Raw genomic sequence first — 23,759 nt, 5'->3', positions numbered from 1 at the left:
CTTTTAATACTACTATGATTTAAAGAGTAATTTCAACTCTGAAGAATGACAATGTTTATATTGAATGGAAACAATTTATATACCTGAGGATTTGATGAGGACTGGGAGCCAGAATGTGTAATTACAGTTACACCACTAGTATTTCTTAATTTTGCATTTGGAATAGAATCAGAATTACAAGAATATGCAACTGTTGCAGTTGGTGGGGACACAATGTGACTTGTCACAGCAGATGATACAGGGATACTGAATGAAGGACTGACTGAAGTTGTAGTAGAAGTAGACTGACTTGACCTCAGACCACATGACTCATTTCCACTAACTGGTTGAGCATTACCTATAGACACAGTTACAGGTCCTTCTTCTTGCAAAGTAGGCATGCTATCACTAAAAGAAAGCCATTAAAGCCATTATTTCAGCAGAAATTCCTTCATTATTTAAAACATAAAAATCATGCTTCGCTTGAATTTCAAAAATTGAGAATAATCAATTATAGATATATTATATCAGCTGCCAATAATAAAAAATATGCTGTAGGCAATCTCAGGGGTATTTGTGATACAAAATGAAAAACACTGAAAATTTAAATGCAAAACATGATATCAAGATATCAATTTACATACCTTACATGTTTAATATGATTTTTTTAACTAAGATTTATAATTAAATTACTTACCAATGAGGAATATCACACATTTATAGTGATCCTTACAGTTAAATATATAGTAAAAAGCCACCAAACCAAAAGAATCAAATTGGCAGATTTCTACCAATTGGCTGAAGAATCACATGTATATAAACATCTCGTAAACAGAATTCAGCACAAGTTTCAAAATTAAAATTTTAGATTGCAGAACTCCTTGAAAATTCATTGAATTATAAGCTTTTGAAGAAATGGTCTTGATACATGCAGAATTCCGAGAAATGGGCAGAAAAATTACATGTCCCACTCTTAGAGCTTAGATCCGAAAGGGTGATACAAAAAAAAAAAAAAATTGAGCACTATCACCCCTGCAATCTAGCCAAAATGTTAAAAGTTCTTTAGCAAAAAGGAAAGCTGTAAAAGTTCAGAGATCTGATGAATCTGAATTTTTCCAGACTGTAATGTCTACATACTATTTAAACCCAATTAATAAAAGAAAAGATAAAAATATGCTAATGTTGTATTAATGTACAATGTTAAATTAATATTCTAAAATATATTTCTAAATAAGTGTTATTACTATAAACAAATTATTACTATAGCAACATTAATACCAATTATTTCGATTGGTAAACAAACTAGTGACACATTAAATAGATCAATCTAGGCATTTAAAATTTCAATATTATATTTAGCTATAAGCTACATAAAAGGCGAACCCCCAAACTTGCATCTACAACTAAAAATATTTTCTTAATTGTAAAATCAGAATATTTGAAATAAACCGTAACTGATCCAGTATATGTAAGGAATCCAATCATTTACATTTATATAGCAATAAGTAACAAAGAAATTGTCCATTTTTTAATAACATAAATTATTTTTAATTTCTCATATTAATAAATAATACTAACTTACTAAACATATAACAGATAAATCAAAACTTATACTATAAATATGTATACTTTTTTTTAACTTTCATTACTTTGATGCTTTTAAAATAAAATTCAATAACTATGAGTTATTTCTTTTATCAAAATTTTCAAAATATTTCAATAAAAACTCATGTCAAGTTAATAGAAATTTGACAAGTTACGATATTTCAGTACAGTTAAAGAACTAGACAGATTTTATCCAACCAAAAATCCAAATTCAAGTAATTACTGCATTGGTGTTTAAAAAATTTGCTAATTTATAAACAAATAACAGTTTTTCCCACTATCAGTTTTTTTTTTGCCAGATTTCATCCAAATTATAACAACTAACATTGATATTGATTGGAATTAAAAAATTTAACAAGCATAAAATAAAAAATTACATCACAAGGATCCCCTTGTACAATAATACACAATAATACTTTCTACACAATAATATTTTCTATGGAATCGAAATTACATCTCAAAAAAAAAAANAAAAAAAAAAAAAAAAAAAAAAAAAAAAAAAAAAAAAAAAAACATAAATGTGAAAACATTTAAATTGAAAAATAGCAGCAGTGAGAAATTTCAAAATTTTTTTCAGAATAAAAATAAAACTCCAAATTAATAGGCTTTATGTTAACAGGAATGGCATGACACAAACTTATAAAGATCCCAAAAGAAGTTATAACAGCTGATGTAAGAGTGCCTTTGTAATAAAAATAGGTAACATAATGTCAGTTTTTTACCAGATTTCAATTAAATGAAATTACAACAGTTTATCAAACATTAGCATGCTTTGCATTTGTAAAGAGAATAAGATTTTTTGGGGGGATCATTCATACTGAAGTTTACAGTGAGAAATTCACATGATCAAGATTTAATGTGCATAAAATTTAAATAAATAAAACGTGATACAAACCAGATACAAAATAAAACGTGAAAAAAGATAAAAATGGAGATTTTAAAAAAACTAATAATTTTTCAATTGTTTGGCAAATGATTTTAAAGCATAAACATGCAAAAGCCAGAAAATTTACAATCAAACATTAAAAGTAGAAAGAAAAAAAAAAGCCTTAGACTTAAATAAACCAATACTTTCCAATTCTAAAAAAAAAGAAAAGAAAATTTTTAAACAATAAAAAAGTGACATTTTCTACATTTTTTTTTATTATTCTTATTTAAACATTGAATTTTCATTCATATTTTTTTAAATTTCATGTACACTCCAAATAATTTTGGATTTTTTTCTGATTTATATAAAGAAATAATCTCTGTTGAGTATACAAGCATGACTAACATATTGAAAGATGTGTAACTGTTTAGTTAATACAGAAAAAAATAGTTTTGCATTTTAAAATTACAACTTAGTAATTAAAACATACAAATTAAATATAGTTATGAATAATCAATAAGACCCTTATTAAAAATAAATATATAAATAAAATGGTTGCAAAATTTATGGTGTTCTAACTTTTTAATCTGGTTTAAAAATAGATTTTAAATTTAGGAGTTAAAAATGAAAGTAGTTCAGCCAAAGTAACAAATTTAGTAATAACAAAGCTGAATCATAAATTGCACAGAACTAGAAACAATATTTCCTTGTAAAAGTATTCTGTGATTAAGTAAAAAAATTATAATGAAAAATATACTTTGTTACTAAAAACTTATTTAATCGAAAGGAGTTTTTTTTTTTTACCAGATAATTAAACTTTGCTTTGAACAATGTTTTTATTTCACTTTTTTGAATAACATTGCAATTAAGTTCAAATAATCCACAATGCTCACCCTATAGTATGATAAAATACAAATATAATTAAAGTACAGCAATTATATAAATTCTATTCAGAAATAATAAATTATTACATGAAAACACTTGCTTGAACGATAGTTTTTTAGAACTATCTGGAATATGCAATGTTATCTTCCAAGGGAAAATTTTTCAATGCTCATTCGCAGTGAAAAAATTCCATCTTCCAATGAAAAATAATAATGTCATCATTCTCTATAAAAAGGCACCGCAGTTGATAAAGAAAAATTCTAAATATCTTCATGCTTACCTAATTCCTTTTTGTGGAGTTGACATGGTTGTCATAACAGTAACACCTCCACTAGAAATACCAGCAATGGGAATTGTAACATTTTTGTAATTAACTGCAGTCATACTACGATTCATAGCAGAAGATGACCCAAGGCGCATCATACTAGTGTGTAACCCAATAGGAGAACTCAAACGGGAAGCACTTTGATAATCTAAAAATTCAGAAGAGTTTAAAAATTGCTATTAAAAAGTAGATATTGTAGAAGCTAGCTACAAATTTAACAGCTTTGTGTATTCACCAAATTTTCCTAAAACATCAGTAAGATCTGCATCAACTTATCTTTAATATATTATCATTTCAATTAATTTATTTAATGTAAAAAATTATATAATTATTTTATATAATAATTTTTATATTATTTTTTATAGTTTTTATATAAATTGCAATTTTCGTTTTAATAAAATGTGATGATAGACAAAGGAGCAGGAAACACATTTTTCTTCATCAATATTATCTAATAAAGAACAATTATAATTCAAAAATAAAAGAAAAATATAAGCAATTTGATTCCTAATAGTAAAAGTACATTGTTTGAAAGGATAACTGCAGCATGATATGTAAAGGGAAATTTTTGAAATTTTTTTTAGTAATGAAAGTCCTAATTTCAAAAGTTGAACATTTTTCATAAAACCATTTATTGTTAATATCACTCAGTAGTAGCTGAAACATTTATTATGAATATTACTATTATTGATTAGAGATGAATTATGTATGGAAATAGAAAAAAACCTAAATAAAGCTAAATTCCAAATAAAAACTAAATAACTCTTCTATTGGATGTTTAAAATTTAAATCAGAAATTCAATTAATACTTTCAAAATACAAAAACTTAAGTATTAAAAACATTGATTAGTAAAAGACTCTTATATTGAAGTTCATTAAAACAAGTATAATAATAACAAGAGTTTTAACAATTAATCAAATGACAAGAGTTTCAAAAATTTAAAAATGAAAACACATTTACAACGCAAATAAACAATTGAATTTTGCACAAAAAGAAATTACTGAAGGATCTCAACTAACCATTTACCTAGGTTTCCATTTTTATCTTTTATAAAAAAAAATTCACTTTTCTTAAATAATGGAAGCATTTAGTCTATGAAAATTCTAGTTTGAATGTTATCAAATTTATCACTCATCTATAATTAAAACTACAACTTTCTTGCTCTGAAACTAAGTCTAATTAAAAATAAGACAAATAAAAGACATATTTATTTTTGAAATTTTGAATCAATCATCATATTCAAAATATAAAAGAAAATTGTAATTAAGACCATAAACAGAATCATAAACAGTGAGAAATATTTTGAAAATATAAGCTTACATAATGTACTCATTGAAGATGGAAGTCGTCCCATACTACGGTTTATAGTTTGAAATGAACCAAGTTGGGACATTGATCGTGCCTCAGCATGACCAGGTAAATTGTGTCTTGATCTGCTATGTTGAAATCCATTATGAACTGTTTTGTTAGATGAATGTGGTAATATAGGAGGAATGTGACAATTGAATGGAGAAGGAGTTCCATTTGTGTGGTCTGACTTAACTCCACCAACTTTTACAATTGTTATGCCACATGATGTCTGATTAACTATTTGCTGATTCCTATGAAAAATAATCACATATAAAAATCTAGGTTATGATTGGCATATGAAAAAATATAAAATATTGTCACTTAACACTTAATTACTTTTAAAGATTGAGATTTTCCAAGAACAACTTAAAGAAATGAACCATTTACATTAGGTGACAAAAGATTTTTTGTAATTTTAACTTTTTGGCTGTAGCACCACAGCATATTAAAGTCCATTAGTCAAGTACATTTGAAGTATTAATTCTACACTTCAACATTAGTTATCTAGTTATCGGCAGCACTTACCATTCCATTATTATATGTACACCTAACAAAGAAGATACAAGGACACATCAATAAGTAATGCACATATCAATTGTTATATAAAAAAATATAGGTAAAAATGAAATTAGTTACTAAAAACAGAATAACAGGATGCAAAATTTTGTGTTCGAGTGTATAATAGAGTGCGTTTGGATTGAGCACTTTCACTTTGAGCTTTTACTGGATTCATTTTCCTATTATTTATATTACAATTTCTTGCATACGAAAATATCACTTTACGTTATTCTCCAGGACCATGTTTTCTTCAAGAACACAAGAAATTTTTGAAAAAAGAATTGTAACTATTTTTAACTTTTACAGGTAAATACCTCACCATGCATGGAAATAATGCTGAAAAATAGCAATGTCATTTCTGTTTCATATTGTCTTTACAATAAGTAAGACTTTTATTTAATATTAATTAAGACTGTTACTAATTGATATCCCCTCAAATTGAAAATTTTTTTTTAAATAGATACTTATATGTAACTTCCAGTAATTAAAATATGGAAGTGAGATTTCATTTTTACACTGACTTAACAAAAAAATTGTTTTGTAACCATGGGCTAAAAATATTAACTAACAAATGAAATATGATTTTATTAGTACTTTTTAAATAACAGTTTATAAACTGTTATTTAAATAATCCATAGATTGAAAATTAAGTTGGTCGACAATCAGTGTTGGGATTATAAACACCTTAATCTTGTTTTAGAGAGGACACCGGGGATTTACCATTTAAAACTGCTTAAAATTAATCAAAAATTTTAGAAATCTATACTTCTGCAAATAGTTAAAATAGTCGTATTTTAAAGATTATAATAACAATTTATAAAATGTATAATTATAATAAAATTGACACATTACACAAATTCAAATATTATCTAAAATAACATAAATTTAAATAATATTTAAAGTTTGTAATAATTTCAATTATTTTAAACAAAACTAGCTCTTCTTTTTTCAACAATAAGATCCTCAACTAAAAACTGTATTTTATTAAGAAAATTATTGATTTTTTTCATGTTATAGTTTTTTGCAGATTTCTTAACTGATTAACATTGTTCACATGAAATTATCCTAAAACTTTTAGCGTCAGCCATTTTGTGGCAGAATGATAAAACGAACTATATTCAATTTTTTTTATAAAATATACTTTAAAAACATGGATCAACATTTAATAATAGTATGATTATTGAGTTGTCAATTTTTGCAAAAAAATTTTTTTCCTAATTTCTCAATCTGTTAAAATTAAACATTGTTTAAATTAAACTTCAACAAAATCTAGGTAAAATAGAAGAGTTTTGAATAGCTTAAGATAATTTCGACGAACACAATAGAAACTGTATTTTTCAAAATAGGTTTAACTATTGTGTTCAAAACCTGACGAACCCTGCTGAATAGTAATGTGCGTGTGTGTCTAATTATGATTGTAAGAATTTTGCAACTAAACACATATTTCAGATTGCAATTTGAAACATTGACCCCTGGCGGCTGAGTGGTAGCGCTTTGCGCTCCCATGCCACAGGTCCTGGGTTCAATCCTCGGGCCAGGCAAGGTTGACTCGGTCTTTCATCCCTTTAGTGGGTCAATAAATGAGTACCAAGCATGCTTGGGAACTAAACACTAGGGGTTCCGTGTTCGGCTGACCACCTGACCGAAACATCTGTTTCTGCACCCCAGAGCACAAGGTCAAGAAAAATGAGATGAGCACAGTAGGCCCTGGCCCTCAATGGGCTGTCGCGCCACTGAGTTTAGTTTTAATTTGAAAAATTACATAAAATTGGAGAAATATTCCTATAAATTTCTCGCATTTCACAAATAATTCTAATTAAAAAAAATTTTGATTGCGGAGTACATACCAAAAATTAATAGTAGGTGAATTTTTGATAGTTCCAAGTATTATAGTAGGTTTAAGATAAAAATGGCATTATCAAAATTTCACAGCAATTATTTAACTTAAAATAAAAAATCCATCATCAATCATATGCTAACGAATCAGATGAAAGAAAAAATGTTAACAATAGTTTCCACTTCATTGCTGTGAGACTCTTTTTGTAAGGTTCTAACTTTTTTCTTTTCTTTTTTTGTATCTTGTTATAATATTTCAAATTATTAACAAAACATAGTACTTGTGGTTAAAGTTTTTCTTTTAAAAAGTAGACAGTTCCATTCTTATTTATCTGACTCAATAACTATCAACTCTTTTGACAATTTTTTTAAAAAATTTTTCTGCTGAGCAATTTCCTTTTTGAACACACTAGCAGCTTTCGCGAAAAATTTTAAATCTTGTATTTTGAAGTATGTTATTAAATTCTTTAATGTTTAACTTTGAACATCATATTGTATTTTTGTATATAGTGAATTTTTGAAGAAAAAAATTATAATAAAACAGCTAATGTGTTTACCATATATATTTAATGCGCTACAATATTTTTTGATTTTTCTTATAGTTTAAAAGAAATTTAACAAGTATTAAATAAAAAAAAAAGCTAGAACACTTATTGAATGTAACAACCACGTACATTACTTTTTAAAAAGTAGAAAGGCATCGAAAAATTTTGAACAAAACTATACACATATCAGAACATTTTTTTAAATTTTACACTTTAAAAGTTTAAAGAATTCTATAGATACTATAAATATTATAATGTATTATAAAAAAAATATTTAAAGCTATTTTTAATATAAAAGAAAAATATGCCTCAACTTACTTAGAAGCTCTACAATCCATTTTTAATTGTTGAAGATATATTCGAATGTTAGAGGAAGCAGATGGCTCTACTTGATTGCAAATAGAAGTCAAATATTGAGGTAACAAAGATGGATACATATCTGTAAGACTTTTAATTACTCGAAGAAGTGCCATCAAAGTCCATTGGTCAACTTTGCCAAGATGTGCAATCAAAAATTCAAGCGTGTCTTTAGCTCTTTCCTATGAGTCAAATAAAAAATTAACAATCATGCAACAACAAATAATTTTTTAAAGCGATCATTGGCATTATCATTTATTCATATAATGGTACCTGTAAAAAGCATCAAAACTTCAAGATATCTTCATCAAAACTAACACAACAGCATAAAATTATAAAAACAAACAAGACATAAAAATTTACATACTTGATTCAATTTTCCAATGATTCCTAAAATTCTAGCTACAAGAATCAGAGTTCCAGGTTGAAGCTCGGCTGCCATTTTCATTTTTTGAACATGTTCAGTAAAAGATTGTGGACGCACAGCAGCCATATCTAAAAATATTTGAAGTGCTGATGCTGCTGCACTTGGAATCGTAAGGCACTCACTCAAATGTGGTAAGTTGCTTTCTAAAAGCTGTAAAAAATCAAATTTTAAAAAATTTCTAGAAATAAAACTTCTTAAAATAAAATATTTCAAATAAATGAGAAAGAACATAAACACAAATACAAGAGAAATAAGTTTCAAGAAATAAATTAATTAAATTTTAGAAAATTATGATTGGATTCAATAGATGCATTGAAAACTAAAATACTATCCTAGCATTATTGTGCTTTTTAACTTGTGCATTTAATTCTAGAGCTAGATCTTGATAAAATTGAATACAGGGCCTAAAGCAGTTTCGGTGCTTTCTTTATCTGATATGTAAATTTACTTCAAAATATTTGCTTTGATTCAAACCATATGAAATGAGGGGGGGTGTTCTCTTGGTAGAACGTATCTTAAAAACAGGATGATGATGTTAAATGCAATTTTGGTTGATTCAGGGACCCCACTCACTTTCAAAAAAATTTTATCAGCTTTTGTATCAGGTTTTTTGCATCAGAAAAGCTCAATTTGCAAGAGGTAAAAACATTTTTTCAGGGTTCATACTCAAAAAGAAGATATTTTTCCTTGACTTTTCCAGGAAGAATTATTCCAGAATTAAAAAAAAAATCAACAAAATTTGTATTTAATAAAAATGCAAATTAAAATTGCAAATAATAAGATTGCAACTCTAACCCCCATATTCACCATTGACACTGACCTAAAGCAAAACAACTAGTTCCGAAATCCCGGTTTGGAAATATTGACCACGCGTCGAAAAGTGCAATCTTCATTATTTTTCGACTGTCTGTTTCTGAACTGCGAGTTTCTTAACTAGCTCTTAACTTGCACTACAGTGGTAGATTTATAGCCTTAATAACAGTTTTTGTTTTCAATTATTGTGACTATATTTAAAACAATTTTTCTATTGAAAGGAGGAAAAAAAAAAGATTGCATTGAGTGATTAAATTTGAATCACTCTTTTACTGAACAAAAGAAAAACATGCTAAGTTTCGTTTTCCTAACTAACTTGTATTGATGAGCAAAAGGATTTGAGTTTTATAAAAGAATTTAGATATTTTATTATTATGCATATCATAAAACCGTAAGTGAAATTCAATTAAAAATACTTTTATTTTAAACAACAATCAAGGGGATTATGCTACCATCATTCTCATCCTTATTCGCATTTTTAATTTTTTTTTTCCATCATAACATATTATCGATAACTTAAACCATTGAAAAGAATTTCCTTTTTAAAAAACTTTAAACAAAATTGTATAAAATAAACTTCTCAGCTCAGATAAGAATAAATCAACATATTCCTATTATGCAGAAGTTATAAAGGACTGTTATTGTGCTGCCATCTGCCGATGATGGTGGGAATCCCTGTCGGGGATATGGTGAATAAGATTACAATTTTTTTTAAAGGTAAATGATGGACAAATATTCCAAAACTTTTAAAATTTTAAAAAAAAATCATACGTTTAAAATTTAATTATTTAAAAAATTGTAAATGGAAATATATCAGTTGTATACGCACCAGATGTCTTAAAGTAGCCAAGCCATATATTAAAAAAGATGTCTATTAAAAATGGACATTTTATTTCTTACAGTTTTCAGTAATTAATCTCGTCCAAATGGTTCTATTTTTTCCAAATGCTCTACAGATTATTTCATGGTTATAAAATTTCAAATTTCTAGATTTGCAAAGTTATTTGATGAAGATTATTGTGTGGTTTAAATGTTACCTCAGATAAAAATTTGTACTGATTACATAATATTTATTTCAGCATCATTTTTAATATATATTTAAAATAATGTATATATTTTTAATTTCATTTATAGTTTTATTTTATGGATTAAAAAAATTTAAAATTCCATTTGTTATCTTCATATCTAAATATTGCACATTATTTTGCCTGTTCATCTATAAAAATGCAATATGTTAAGATTTTCTATTTTAAAAAATGAATCATAAATAAGATAAGTAGATAGAAAATATAAATTATGATGTTAAAACCGCAAAATTAATTTTAAAAAAAACTTATTTTAATGATAAATACCAAAACACAAAAAGAAACAAGCAAATAAATAAATTGATTGATGTTATTCATTTAATTGAAGTTAAGCTAAACTATACTAAACTAAATAAAATCAAATTATAATAAAATAAAAATTAATTAAAATCACCAAATTAAATAATATAAAACAAAATTTTTGATTCAAAAACGCAATATATTTCATACCTAGTTATAAAGAAAAAAAGAAAATGATTACAAGGAAAACTTATTAATCATATTAAATAAAAACAAAGCTTAAAAATTGCCAAATGGAAATGATAATTAATAGAAGTGCTTACATATATATTAAAACCCTGAACAAGGCAGGAAGAGATCAATTGAGTTTTTAAAAAAATCTTTATTTCAAATCTCAAGAATCAGAAGAACTAATTTATTCAGTATAAAATTTATTGTGAATGGAAAAAAAAGGGAAAAAATTAAAGGAATCAGAAATGTATCACTTGTAAAAAGAAAAGTCTGCCATATGCTTCATTAAACAATCATGTGCTTTTAGTAACAAAAAATTTATGTTTAAATAACTATCTTCTGCTTTTATTTAATAGAACAGACTATTTTTAATGAAACCAGATGTGATTCCACATCAGGCAACATTTGCAAATGATAGTGCACAGTCATTTTTTACTGAATGTATTCTGAGAAATCAGAATACATTCAAGTAAAAAATATTTTGTTTTTAACAGATATCAAATAAATAAACATAGCAGATGATGAAAAAACATTTTGCTCTTAATAATGAATTCATGATTCAAAATTATAAAACAATAATTCGTCATAATAAATCAATAACGAAAATTGAGGGGAAAAAAGTGGATTAAAAAAAAGTAACATATCAATATTCTCAAGGCAGAAATTCCATGTTCCTAACCTAGATATCAAAGTGACTGCACTCCAGAAACGCACTCTTAAGAATAACAAAATGTTCAGGATACACTTAATAAAGGTCGGTTCGGAAAAAAAAATCTGATGTTTTTTTTTTAAATCCCCTCTTGTTCAAGCACATGTTACTGTTGAAAACAGAAGAGTGAAACCCCACAATTTGATAGGTTGTCAAATTCCCTGACAATTTCCAGATTTGGGTTAAAATTATGATGTTCCTTGATTACTACATAAATTAAAGTTTTGTCACAATAAGTACATGAACTGCTTTGCTAGATAACAGAGCTGAGTCTATTTAATAATTAAACAGAACATTTAGATACTTTGCAAAATTTGAACTTACGGATGATTTATGCTTAGCAATCAGAGAGAAAAGATTTAGCAAACTAAGTTTATCTGCATTTTCACATTGAGGTAATAATGACACCAAAGCCATCACATGCTCATGAATAGGTTCCTTGTTTACAATATATATTTGAGGCAACACACGTGTAAGAGAATAATTACCTAAAAAAGAAATAATTATTATTAATTCTTGAAGATATGTACATCATTTTTATATAAATAAAAGAAACTAAATTTGTGAATAGAAAAATGAGCTAATTTTGACAAATTTTAAACTTCTTTTCGCAGAAACCTTACGAAAATATTTTGCATTATGTAACTAATAACTTTTATAAAATAATCATTATAACAAACTATTTTTATGTAACTTACAAAAAAATTTCAAACTTGATAATCTTTTAAGAGCTTGAAGAAAACCATGATTTCAATTTTACAAACAACCAAGCTTTGTGGAAAAGTCATTTTGTAGTATATTTTGTCATATTATACATTTTTCTCAAAAATCACAGATAAAGTTTATATTGAAAAAATAGTACAGTTGAAAAAATATATAAGTAAGAATTATTTCTTAAATGAACATTCACCTACCAAAGGGTTTTCAATTTAGACAAAATTTATATGTGCTTAACTTTTAGGATGTTAAAAACAGTTCTTTAAAATTCTGCAAAAATATTTAAACTTTATTAATATGAAAACTTAATTAAATTTTTAAAGAAAATTTCCTATAAATTAGGATTGAAAATAAAAATGTTGTAATAGTCCATTGCAATTGAGAAAAAGTGATTATTAAGCAGGGTGCACAGCCAAATTTTTCAACAAAAAGTAAGTACTTTTTAAACACTCAAAAAATATTTTTAATAACAGTAAAAAGATATAATTAGGATATGTGCACTAATAAAAAAATTTTCTTCTTATTTGTTGAAAGTTCTTCATATATACATTAACAAAATACAAAATTATTTTCTAAAACTTTGAATGATTATGATAAAATAACTAGTTTCTGACTAAGAACTCCTTTCTTAATTATATTATCCAACATAAAAATAATTTATGCAGAATTTTAAATGTATATTCAATACTGAGAGGCTCATTCTACTCTTTAATTTAATAATTACTTTATTTAATCATGTAAAAAAATATAATTCAAATTTACAACTAATTTAACTATTATTTAAAAAGGGTATTCAAGAAAATATTAACAAGATTAATATACCTGCATTTAAGTAATATAAGTAATAACTAAGTAATAATAAACCCGCATACTTACTTAGTATAATTAATGGGTCATAATTACCTAGTATAATAAATAGGTCAAAATTACTTAGTTTAACAAAAACTTAAGACTTTTAGTAAATTCATAAAATTTTCTAACAATTATTTAGAAATATGAAAAAATAGTGTTACAAAAATTAAGGAATTGTTATGAAAAAAAAAACATTTTCCCACTCAAAAACAATAGTTCATATATTTGATTAAATTTAATATTCATACAAAAGTGCTAAAATTTTTTAAATAATAAATGCATTTGTAATCCCGAGCAGAATACCTTAAAAGAAAGAGTTGTGAATATTTCTATACTGACATAAAAAAAATATTGCAAAATAAAATAAACTTACCACTTATAATACTATCAATTATTGGTTGAACATGAACAGCAAGAAGATCAGCATTATTTATTGCTGCCAAAGAAAGGTAACTTGATAAGTTCCTACTAAGCTCTTTGTTACCCCGATGTAAAAACTTCACAGCAACAGGTAATGCTAATTTCATGACAGATTTTTTACTATGATTCTAAATAAAAAGAAGAAAAAAAAGTTATAAGTCTTACAATAGCATTTAATTGCAGAGGAATTTCAATATACATATACAACTAGCCACAAAACGAAAATAATTATTTTTATCTCATTGAAAGGGATTTCTAAAGGATTTCTTCATATATACTAATTGACTTGTAACAGTTGCACTATGTTCTAATCATTATATTTTTTAGACCTTTCGCTAAGAATTCTCTTGTTTCATGAAAAAAATAAAAATTTTTATTATTATTATTATTATTATAGCCTAGATTTTATGATTAACTAAATAATACACCGAACAATACTGAACGTACAATGCACAAGAAGTTATGATAAAAATTCTAGCAGATAGTGACCAAGGCATGACATGAAAATGCAAACTTTTGAATGGTAATAATTTCATGAGACCACAGTGCTTTATTTAAGATAATTTTTCGAATATTTGATATGCATTCTCTCAAATTACAAAATTTTCTCACAACAATTAACCTTATTTAATATATTTTGTTAATAAAATAACTATTTCATCAACCTGGATTTGTTGATAAGCTCAATGTCAATTAACAGGAAGTTCTGTCAGGAGAATTGATCCATGATTATGATGTTGATCAGTAAAACAGTATACTAACTACATTATAAAAAACCACTTCCTACTTCAACTAATTAATAATCAAAATAGAATGTTTTAATTCCAAGTATCTCCTCTAAGCAATACATCATTTGTACTCGGAAATATTAAAAACTGTATTAAATAAATAAACTACCCAAAATAGAAATAAATGGTACAACATTATAACCTAATGACACCTTACTTTAACAACTAATGCATTATCTGAGCAAAATGAAACCCAGTTTTTCAATGAAATTTATTGATGCTTCCAATAGTTTAAAAATGCTTTCTTATCTGGCTTCCACCTCTGTTGTAACCAGGGTTGAGTTCTTGACATGACAAGCATAAAAAAATTTCAAAAACTATCAAAAACCTAGACTGATAGTTACAAAATTCTAATGGAAGTGAAAAATATTTTATAGTAAATTTAAAATGCTTATACTCTGTAAATAGAATAGGCATCTCAAGGTAATGTAATTTCTCCACTTTCTACATTTTCCCACTCTCCTTAAATGAGTAGCATGAGGCATTTAATACTTGGAAAATTCATCTACAGTAGCAGAAATTATAGTTTTGAGCAGAAGAAAAAAAATTGACTTCATATTTAAATTTTCTTCGATTTATTTCATTATTTTTTTGAGATTTCTCATATTCAACGAAATTTTAAATACACTAAATGAAATCTTAATATTTTATTTTGTTACAATTTGCAATTTTCTTTTTTAATTTTTATTCAACGAAATTTTAAATACACTAAATGAAATCTTAATATTTTATTTTGTTATAATTTGCAATTTTCTTTTTTAATTTTTAAGTTTTACAACTGCGTGAAATACAAACTAGAGCTTTGGATTAATTTATAAATAGAATTGTCTAAAGAAAGAAATAGTTACTAAGTGCATATATTTTAATATAATAAAACAAGGAAAGGATTCTGAGGAATCTCTGTTATTCTAGTAATTTAATTTTTAAACTGTATGTTTCATACATCTTGTCTTTTTATAATAGAAAATGATAGCACATAGATAATTAATAGAAATTTTTTTTTAAAAATCTTTTGCATTCCTACAAATTTAGATATAATTTTTTATTTAAAAAATACTTAGTCGCTTCATTTTTTTAGCATTTATATGATTAAGAACATTATTTTAGTCATATTAAAGAATATCATTAAAAAATACAATGAACTTACTAAAAATATACAGCTCACAATATCTGAAGCAATTTTTGCATGAGGAGGATCTTCATCCTTTGGTAAAGGTCGAAGATCGTGATTAAGGCACGATTCCAAAAGTGATACCATAGCTGGTGCATGTTGTTCAATTGTACCAGTATCTCTAAAAAAAATATTTGCACGTTAATAGCTAATTAAAATAAAAACCAAATATAGCAGATACCCTCTTAATCAGTTATAAATTAAAGTGGTTACTGCACTCAGGAACTGCCTTCGATTTTTTTCCAATTTTTATTATTATTTCTTTTAGACTACTTTTTATAATCTCAGTCAGAAAAATAAATAACAAGAATTCTCTAAATTTTTATTCAGCTTCACTTTATACAGCTCACAAAATCTGAAGCAATTTTAGCATGAGGAGGATCTTCATCCTTTGGTAAAGGTTGAAGACAAAATTTCTACAATGCAGTCAAGATGTAGATTCATTTGAGAGCTAATCAATATTTTCTAGCAATTTCCAGCAAAAAGCAATTTGATGAATATTTGCCCAACTATTCCACCGAAATAGCTTAAGATATAATTAAGATATATTTAATATAACTCGTATTTTTATATAAGAGCTTAGCTAAACATTAGGGTAAAAAAATATAATCCTGCATATTGCAATGAAAAGTCCTGCATTCAGATGTTCCTTCCCTGAACATGATATAACAGCCTAAGGAATAGACCATTCTAACCTTTCTTTAAAAGGAAAAAATAAGTACTACATCAACAAAAAAAATTCTGAAAAAGAAATAAATATTTCCTCTTTATCCCTCTCTCTTAAACTGGCGAAAAAGGGGAAAAAAATGTATTTTATTTAGAGAAGGTAGATTTTGTTTTAGATTTTTATCCACACTAATTAATTGAAATATTCCACATCTACCCCTTAAACTATGAGGATTAGTAACTTTTAAGTGAAAATGAAATAAAAAAATATAGTTCTTTTTTTTTGTACACTGAATAACAAAGTTAAAAACAATTTACCTTATCGCTGATGTCACTCTAGTGATACAAATTTCTACAACACTCTGGTTATTGTCATTTTGTGTAAAATCTGAAGCACTAGCAATTTCTTGTATTTTAGACAACACTTCGGAAATGTCAGTAACTAAATTTTTGTCATCTATAGAAAAGAGATCACCAGCTCTGGAAAGATCACGGTTAGTCAAGACTTGAGCCAAAAGTTCATGCATGATGATATATTGTCATAAGGAATCTGTCAAATAAAAATACAAAATAAACATACAAATATATAATAATACAAAAATCATTTCAACATCAATAAAGTGACCACAGAAATACTTATTTTTTTTGATTTTTAATTTTTCTCAGCTAAAGGAATCATTATTTGCACTTAAAAGAAAAGCTAAAAACAAAAGAACCATTTAAGCACACTTCTCTAAGTTATCACTATTTTTAATTTTAACGACACTACAACTTTTAAACAAAAAATTATTATTAAATGTACAGTGCGCAATAAAGGACCACCCTGAAAAACTTTTGATCTAATGATTGGATTTCCACATTCTTCTAGGTCTCATTCTCAATAGCTCGAGGGGATGACCTTAAATATACTAATTAATAAGTGCAGTGCCCTAATTTCTAAATCAGGCTGTAACTGAAATACTTAATATTTTTAGCTAAAATGATTGAAAGTGTTTCATGATTATAGCAAACTAATCTCAGAATCAAAGTTATTTTTAATAAAGCTCAACATCTTCATGAATCTAAAAAGATAAAGATCTAATTTGTGAGTTAAATATCAAATGAAGAATAAATTTAGAGCGGGAAAGATGAAAAAAATAAAAAATTATTCTAAATTACTCTTGGGAAGAACAAGTTTTCCTTCATTATTTATATGCACAAACTACATAATCAAAAAGATTAAAAAGTTCTTGTCTTTAAATAAACAGTTAAGTAATTAAGTATAATAGAATTAAGTTGAATAAATGGCAATGTATTTCTTATACAGATAATGAAAAATAATTATTTAAATGCTTCACGTAACTTTAATTCACACAGTCACCTTTTATTCATTAGTTTAATATGGACATCTAATAATAATTTACATAGATTTCCATCGCCTTATTTTTCTGGAAAACCATTTTAAAAATATTGTATAAATTAAACTGAATAAAAAAAAATTTAGCTCAAATCAATGATTTTAAAAAAATCCAGAGCTTTAAATCTAAGTTTTAAAAAACGGAAAAAAAACATGTGATTTACATCATACCAACCCTACTTGTGGTAAAAAAAAAATTTAAAAAAACATAACATTAATAGCCTGTCAAAAGAGAAAGGCAGTGAAAAAACCATTCACTCAAGCATTTTATCAGTTATTATTGCATCAAAAAATAATGTTCTGCTTAGTAATCAACCAAATAGACAAATGAAAAGAATTGGCCAGCACACTAAGTTTACAACGTAAAGCATGTAGACATATCATGTAATCACAGCTAGATTTAGCGTAGAGCAATGTTGCCTTTTTAATCCTAAATGTATGTTTTGATTCGTCACAGAGTAGAAGAAAAAGACTATCTGATCAAAGAAAATAGCAGACATCATTAATTTTTTGGGAAAAGAATACACTCACAAATCATACATCAGATAACAGGTGAAAACGTGTCGACCGTAACAAAAATATTTTAATACAACAGCCAGTTCAAAGATAATCATACAGAAATCCATGATCCATGCGTCACTAGTAGCAAAAGTTTGCTTTCGAAGTACAACACACTGTAGTTTTGAAGAACAGAGGAGTTTCAAAGTAGCTTTAAATTTCCTCTCACATCATAGCTATAGCAAGCTATTTATGTTGGTGAAAATTCATTATGTCCCATAGTTTCTCTGAAATGAGATAGCGGACAAAAAGAAAATAGAACTGATTCAACTAATAGCAATATTTATACAAACATTACATTGAAAAAAAGGTTCTAGTAATTTATACAGAACATTTCAGAAATGTAAGTTACTGAATATCATTGTCTGACATTGCAGTGGTTGACTGCCAACTAGCGACATGCCACAAATTACAACAAAAAGGTAAACAAAATAAATCCCAACATAGACTAAGTTTGATTTGACAAGTAACATCAGTAGAGGTATATACAGTCGAACCCCGCTATAGTGAACCTGGGATATAGTGAACACTCGGATGTAGTGAACTTTTTAGTGGTCTCGTCCGTATTCCTATTTAAATAATGTCATTTTTAACGCTTATAGTGAACAGCTTAGAACTTGGAAACTCGGTTATAGTGGACTCAAATTTCATTTCTTTAAATATCTTTTTCAGTCCTCCATCTTTAAACTTGTAGGTGTTGGGACTGAAAATGAATGCATTCCTATAAAATGTGTCATATTACTCTCCTTTATGCTTATCACTTTTAACTATACTGTAATAAATGTCAAACAGATCATTTATCTTATACTCCCCCCTCCCTGACAAGCCTCGCTTTATCTCTTTTCCCCAAGCTTGCTCTACAACTAGTTAACTTGGCCACCTGCTGAATTTTTGGAATTTTCTTATCTGTTCAAACCATATTCTTTACAAATCACCCCTTGACAATCAAGAAGGGGAACAATTTAACTCATTCTACAGCTGCTCTCTTCATATTCTTACATTATCTATTTGAGACAAGATTTTTATTTCAAAAGCAGTGAAAATGGCAAATTCTCTAAAGAGAAAAGCGTTTTCGATAGAGGACAAAGTTAAAATTGTAAAGCGTATTGATGATGGAACCAATCAATCGACACTGTGTAAGGAATTTTCCTTGTCAAAATCTACAGTTTCAAACATTTGGAAAAATCGAAGTGCAATTCTTGCGGCATACGACAAAAACATGGTTTCATCGAAAAAACTGCGTGGAGCTGAAAGAGAAAACGTAGAAGATGCTTTGTTAAGATGGTTCGAAATCTTGTTCAAAATGTAAAAATCTTGCATTCTTTGCACATTGTAGATAAGAAAATTGATGAACTCAATTTAAAATCAAATTGTGTTCAATCAAAATTCACGAATTTTTTTCAGAAAAAATGTGAAAATAAAACTAATATTTAGCGACGTAATTACTTTTTCCATCAATTTTTGCTTTATTATCTGTTAATTAGTTAATAATTTTTTAAATAACTTATGCAAAATTGCAAAGCCAATTTTCAATTATTCAACTGTGTTATGCAAAAAATATTCTTCAAAAAATTTGGATATAGTGAACCATCGGTTATAGTGGACACATTACTGAGTCCGCAGACGGTTCACTATAGCGGGGTTCGACTGTATTTTGATCCTATCACTCTATAGAATGGTACAGCTTAAAATGACTGAAAATGAAAACTTTGAATTTCTCTTTTAAGTTAAGTTACTATTTTGAGCAAAATCAATTTTTTTTTTAACTATATGTTAGGTAGGACTGTGCGATGTTAAGATTTTAGCATCGCAATGTACTGCCAAGCTAACATCGCAATATTATGATGCGTTGCGATGTTTCGGCATATTATTGTTTTACATTTGGTATTGTGTAGATTAAAATTTTTGCTCTTTTTGATTGATTGATCGATTAAGGAAATTATGTTCTTGATTTAAACTCAATCCAGGTTACACATTTCTCTATCTTAAATTAAGTTCATTCTATCAATATTTAACAAAAAAAGAAAGGAATGCATAAAAAAGTAAAACTAATCCTAGAATAAAAGTAAAATATTAACAATTTGCATTTCTTTTAAAAATAAACGTTGCATTTTATATATTTTCTAACAATGATAATTATTTCTCAATATTTAAAGACATGGATGTTTGCAAAATAGTGGTTAAAAAACAATAATAGGCAGGATTGATTGTAAAAAAAATCAACAGGATTTGCAAGAAAACACTTCCATAACTAAGAGATAAAACAACACTCTGATTCTCAATCACATTGGGATACATCATGTCAGCAATGTGATGATTCACGATGTAACCATCAAGCATGTAACGAAGAAAGATAACTATCCTTGCCAGAGCTGTCACTGTACACTTACGGAGGAAAATGCTCTTTGCGCGAGCTTGCAGGAATCGATGCCATGATCAAGAGAAGTGCTCTTCGCACGCACTTGAAACCATCAATGTACTATCGGAAACAAAGCTCAACTTCGAGTGTGTAGTCATCGATGCCAACAATACATCAGGAAACATTGTATACATTTCAGCAAATCGCAATTTCGGATGCTTTGAAAAATTGCCTATCCAAATATCGGATCAGCGATGATTGTATAACATCAATATTTTCCAATGCATCGATTTATCGCCCAGTCCTAATGCTGGGAGCAGCTGAATTTGGAACAAAATGTTTATGATTTGCTTGATTAATCTAAGAGATAGAAGACAAAACAAGCATTAAAGGATCCATATTTTTGACTGCTATCGCTCATAAGCAACTTAGTGCATATATTGAGACAAAAATTCAAATAAATCGAAAAAGATAGTTTTTTTTTTTAAAAAAAATAGAGTAGATTTTAGAGTCTGATTTTTTAATTTTAAATATTGTCTGTACCATTAAATTAACTTATTTCAAGTAAAATTCCATATAGCAATATAACTGCATGCATGTTACTCTGCTCTTAATTTTTCACATTATATTATGTGACATTAGAATATAGAAATAAGGAACTAATTAAAGAGATAAGAATGTTACATATAATCAACACAAACACAAAACTTAACAGACTCAAAGCATTTTGTGGTACTATAAAATGTACATTTGACAAACATACATGCTGATTAATGATTTTTAAAAAGATCTTACAAATTCAATAGCTAATTAGCATGAGTAAGTTCTTACAGCTGATTGTAGCAAAATTAGTAAGATAAGAATGTTGATCTGAATTGAATCATCATTTATTATCATTGGTACACTGTAATAAAAAATTTTGTGTTACATGTGGTCTTGAAAAATATTTGAATCAATGCCATATTTTTTCAAAGAGGATGAAAAAAAAGGTTTTTCTTACTTGAATTAATAAAAATGATTACATAGAGCAAGCTCAATTTGCGATTTGTATGAATGTTAAAATAACATTCTAATGATGAGATATAAATTTGCATTGGAAGGAAAAATATGGGCAGTTTAGATATTTTATTATAAACGAGAAGTGGTTTTTAAAAATGACAAAATTTATGATAGCAGAATCAAGTCAATACTTAAAATCACGACTTTAAAGGAATCGTAACAAATTAAATACTTACCATTTTATTTGATTTAAAAAAGGCATTTAAGCAAATTAGGCGTCATTGTGAACCACATTGTTTTGATGGCAAAATAGAACTAAATTAAATAGTATCGCACACGGTGAATTTTAAAACAAAACAAGAAAAAAAATAACCGGTTCCATTTCTGTATTCAAGTTCAAAGCCCTATAAAAACAAACGTGACAAATTAAAAGTCCTCCTTTTTCATTGAAACACAGTTGTGTAACAAACAGTAAAATATTAAAAAATATTTATCTAGGCTACTTTATTTTTCTTCAGATAATTTTATGTGACGGAGAATAAGAATTGTCTCAAAAATAGTTATCAAATGTAAGAAATATAAACAAATGGATGAGTTTCTTTTAAAATCCATAATAAAATCCATTCAATCAGCTCAATCAGTTACAACAGATTGTTTCGAAATCGTTCGCTTATTGTTGAAACTGTTTTTCAAATGTGCTCGGTTTATTCAGTTGAGTACCATCAAAAGAAAGAGAATCTGTATTTGCGGTAAATCAAAAATTTTGTCGATTAGAGACCGTTTGCACTGCATACGATTCACACACTACGCACTTTTAATCGCCACCAAGATGAATGGTACGGTACTTTTATTTACGTCGCACTTTAGCAGCACTATGAGGTTTTGGTGGCAGTCTGGGAAGCATCCCTAAGGATTAGCCGGAGACAACATTCATGCGTCACCTCCCGTTTTATAGGGAGGACACATTCACACAACATCCATCCATTCACAGATCATAATTTTGACCTGAGCCAGAGCACAATCTTTCTCCGATCTAATACCTCCAGAGTATTGACTTGTTACGGGAACTCGGAGGACTTTGTGACCCCTACAGATTTGGAGTCCACCAGTCATTATTTTGTATACGTTGAGTCTTTGAAAGTTGAGGATCGAACCTACAACCTCTAATACCAGGGGCTAACGTTTTTTGTGGGTGAATTAAAAATGCCAAATAGGTTTTCGTGGTCACGCGACTGTGATCGTAAGAGTGTGAATCGAATGCAGAGTGTTTGACTCTTTACCTGTCAATGCAAAAAGGGATTTCAACACCTAACGGTGAAAATATTAACTGATTTTAAAGGTTTGATTCCCTGCTATATATAGGTATTAATCACTTTCAAGTGTTTATTTTTAATTTGAAATGTATTTCTAATTTTTCTTTTAGAAATAAAACAGTTTTATCAAAATCTCAATTGATCTTGTTATTTTATAAATCCTATTTTTTTAAAAGTCATTACTCTAGTCGTCTCTCACGTTGCTCTAGTCATTTGAAATTTTACAATTATTATACATTATTCACATTATAAAATTGTATAATGAAAACCACACTATATATATAGAATAGTTATATTTTTTTTCATTTGAGAGGAAATTTTAACTTTAAAACGTTTTTTCTTACTACCTTAAAATATAGCAATGTATCATTATTTATTTTCATGAAATAAAACAGTAGCTTTATCCAAAGATTTATTTAAGATACTTTGCTTCAATTTTTAAATATTTATTTTTTGGAATAATTGTGATAATAAAGAATATAATATAACTATAACCAAATTACATACTTTCATAAATTTAAAACTTCTTTTTTCAGGGAAATTAAAAGGAGAAATACTTACGCAACTTAAATTTTTGGTAACAAAAAAAAAAACCTGAAACAAAACCCAAAGACACTCGTGGAAATGTTTTCAGGGTTTCAAACTAGGAAAGCATCTAATATTTTGCAAATTATCAATATATTTTTTTTTTTCATTCTGTGAAAAT

General features: G+C 27.0%; 2 protein-coding genes across 5 annotated transcripts in view; both read right to left on the bottom strand.

The window, feature by feature from the left end:
* LOC107450407 (uncharacterized) overlaps positions 1-14,089 on the bottom strand; it is a 477,566-nt gene extending 463,477 nt beyond the window's left edge. Inside the window, exon 1 of the mRNA XM_071187302.1 lies at positions 14,085-14,089. The gene's annotated coding sequence lies outside the window, so the exon portion shown is untranslated. The remainder of the gene's footprint in view (positions 1-14,084) is intronic.
* Positions 1-23,759, bottom strand: part of LOC107438525 (ventricular zone expressed PH domain-containing protein melted) — a 54,852-nt gene that overhangs the window by 12,915 nt on the left and 18,178 nt on the right. The window contains exons 1-11 of one of the 4 annotated variants that reach the window (XM_043040636.2): positions 21,977-22,375; positions 18,356-18,609; positions 16,747-16,978; positions 15,739-15,883; positions 13,757-13,931; positions 12,139-12,302; positions 8,677-8,886; positions 8,271-8,491; positions 4,984-5,264; positions 3,618-3,810; positions 84-387 (exon numbers count right to left, since the gene is read on the bottom strand). In XM_043040636.2, the coding sequence (XP_042896570.1) occupies positions 84-387; positions 3,618-3,810; positions 4,984-5,264; positions 8,271-8,491; positions 8,677-8,886; positions 12,139-12,302; positions 13,757-13,931; positions 15,739-15,883; positions 16,747-16,955 (1,902 nt within the window). In that variant the 5' untranslated portion in view covers positions 16,956-16,978; positions 18,356-18,609; positions 21,977-22,375. Of the gene's footprint in view, positions 1-83; positions 388-3,617; positions 3,811-4,983; positions 5,265-8,270; positions 8,492-8,676; positions 8,887-12,138; positions 12,303-13,756; positions 13,932-15,738; positions 15,884-16,746; positions 16,979-18,355; positions 18,610-21,504; positions 21,646-21,976; positions 22,575-23,759 lie in introns of those variants that run through there. The other 3 variants (XM_071187300.1, XM_016050831.3, XM_016050834.3) reach the window with 3 other exon arrangements.

This window comes from Parasteatoda tepidariorum, chromosome X1 (genome assembly GCF_043381705.1).
Source record: "Parasteatoda tepidariorum isolate YZ-2023 chromosome X1, CAS_Ptep_4.0, whole genome shotgun sequence".
NCBI lineage: Eukaryota > Metazoa > Arthropoda > Arachnida > Araneae > Theridiidae > Parasteatoda > Parasteatoda tepidariorum.
Note: the sequence above shows the minus strand (reverse complement) of the source record. Positions and strands in the feature narration are given on the sequence as shown.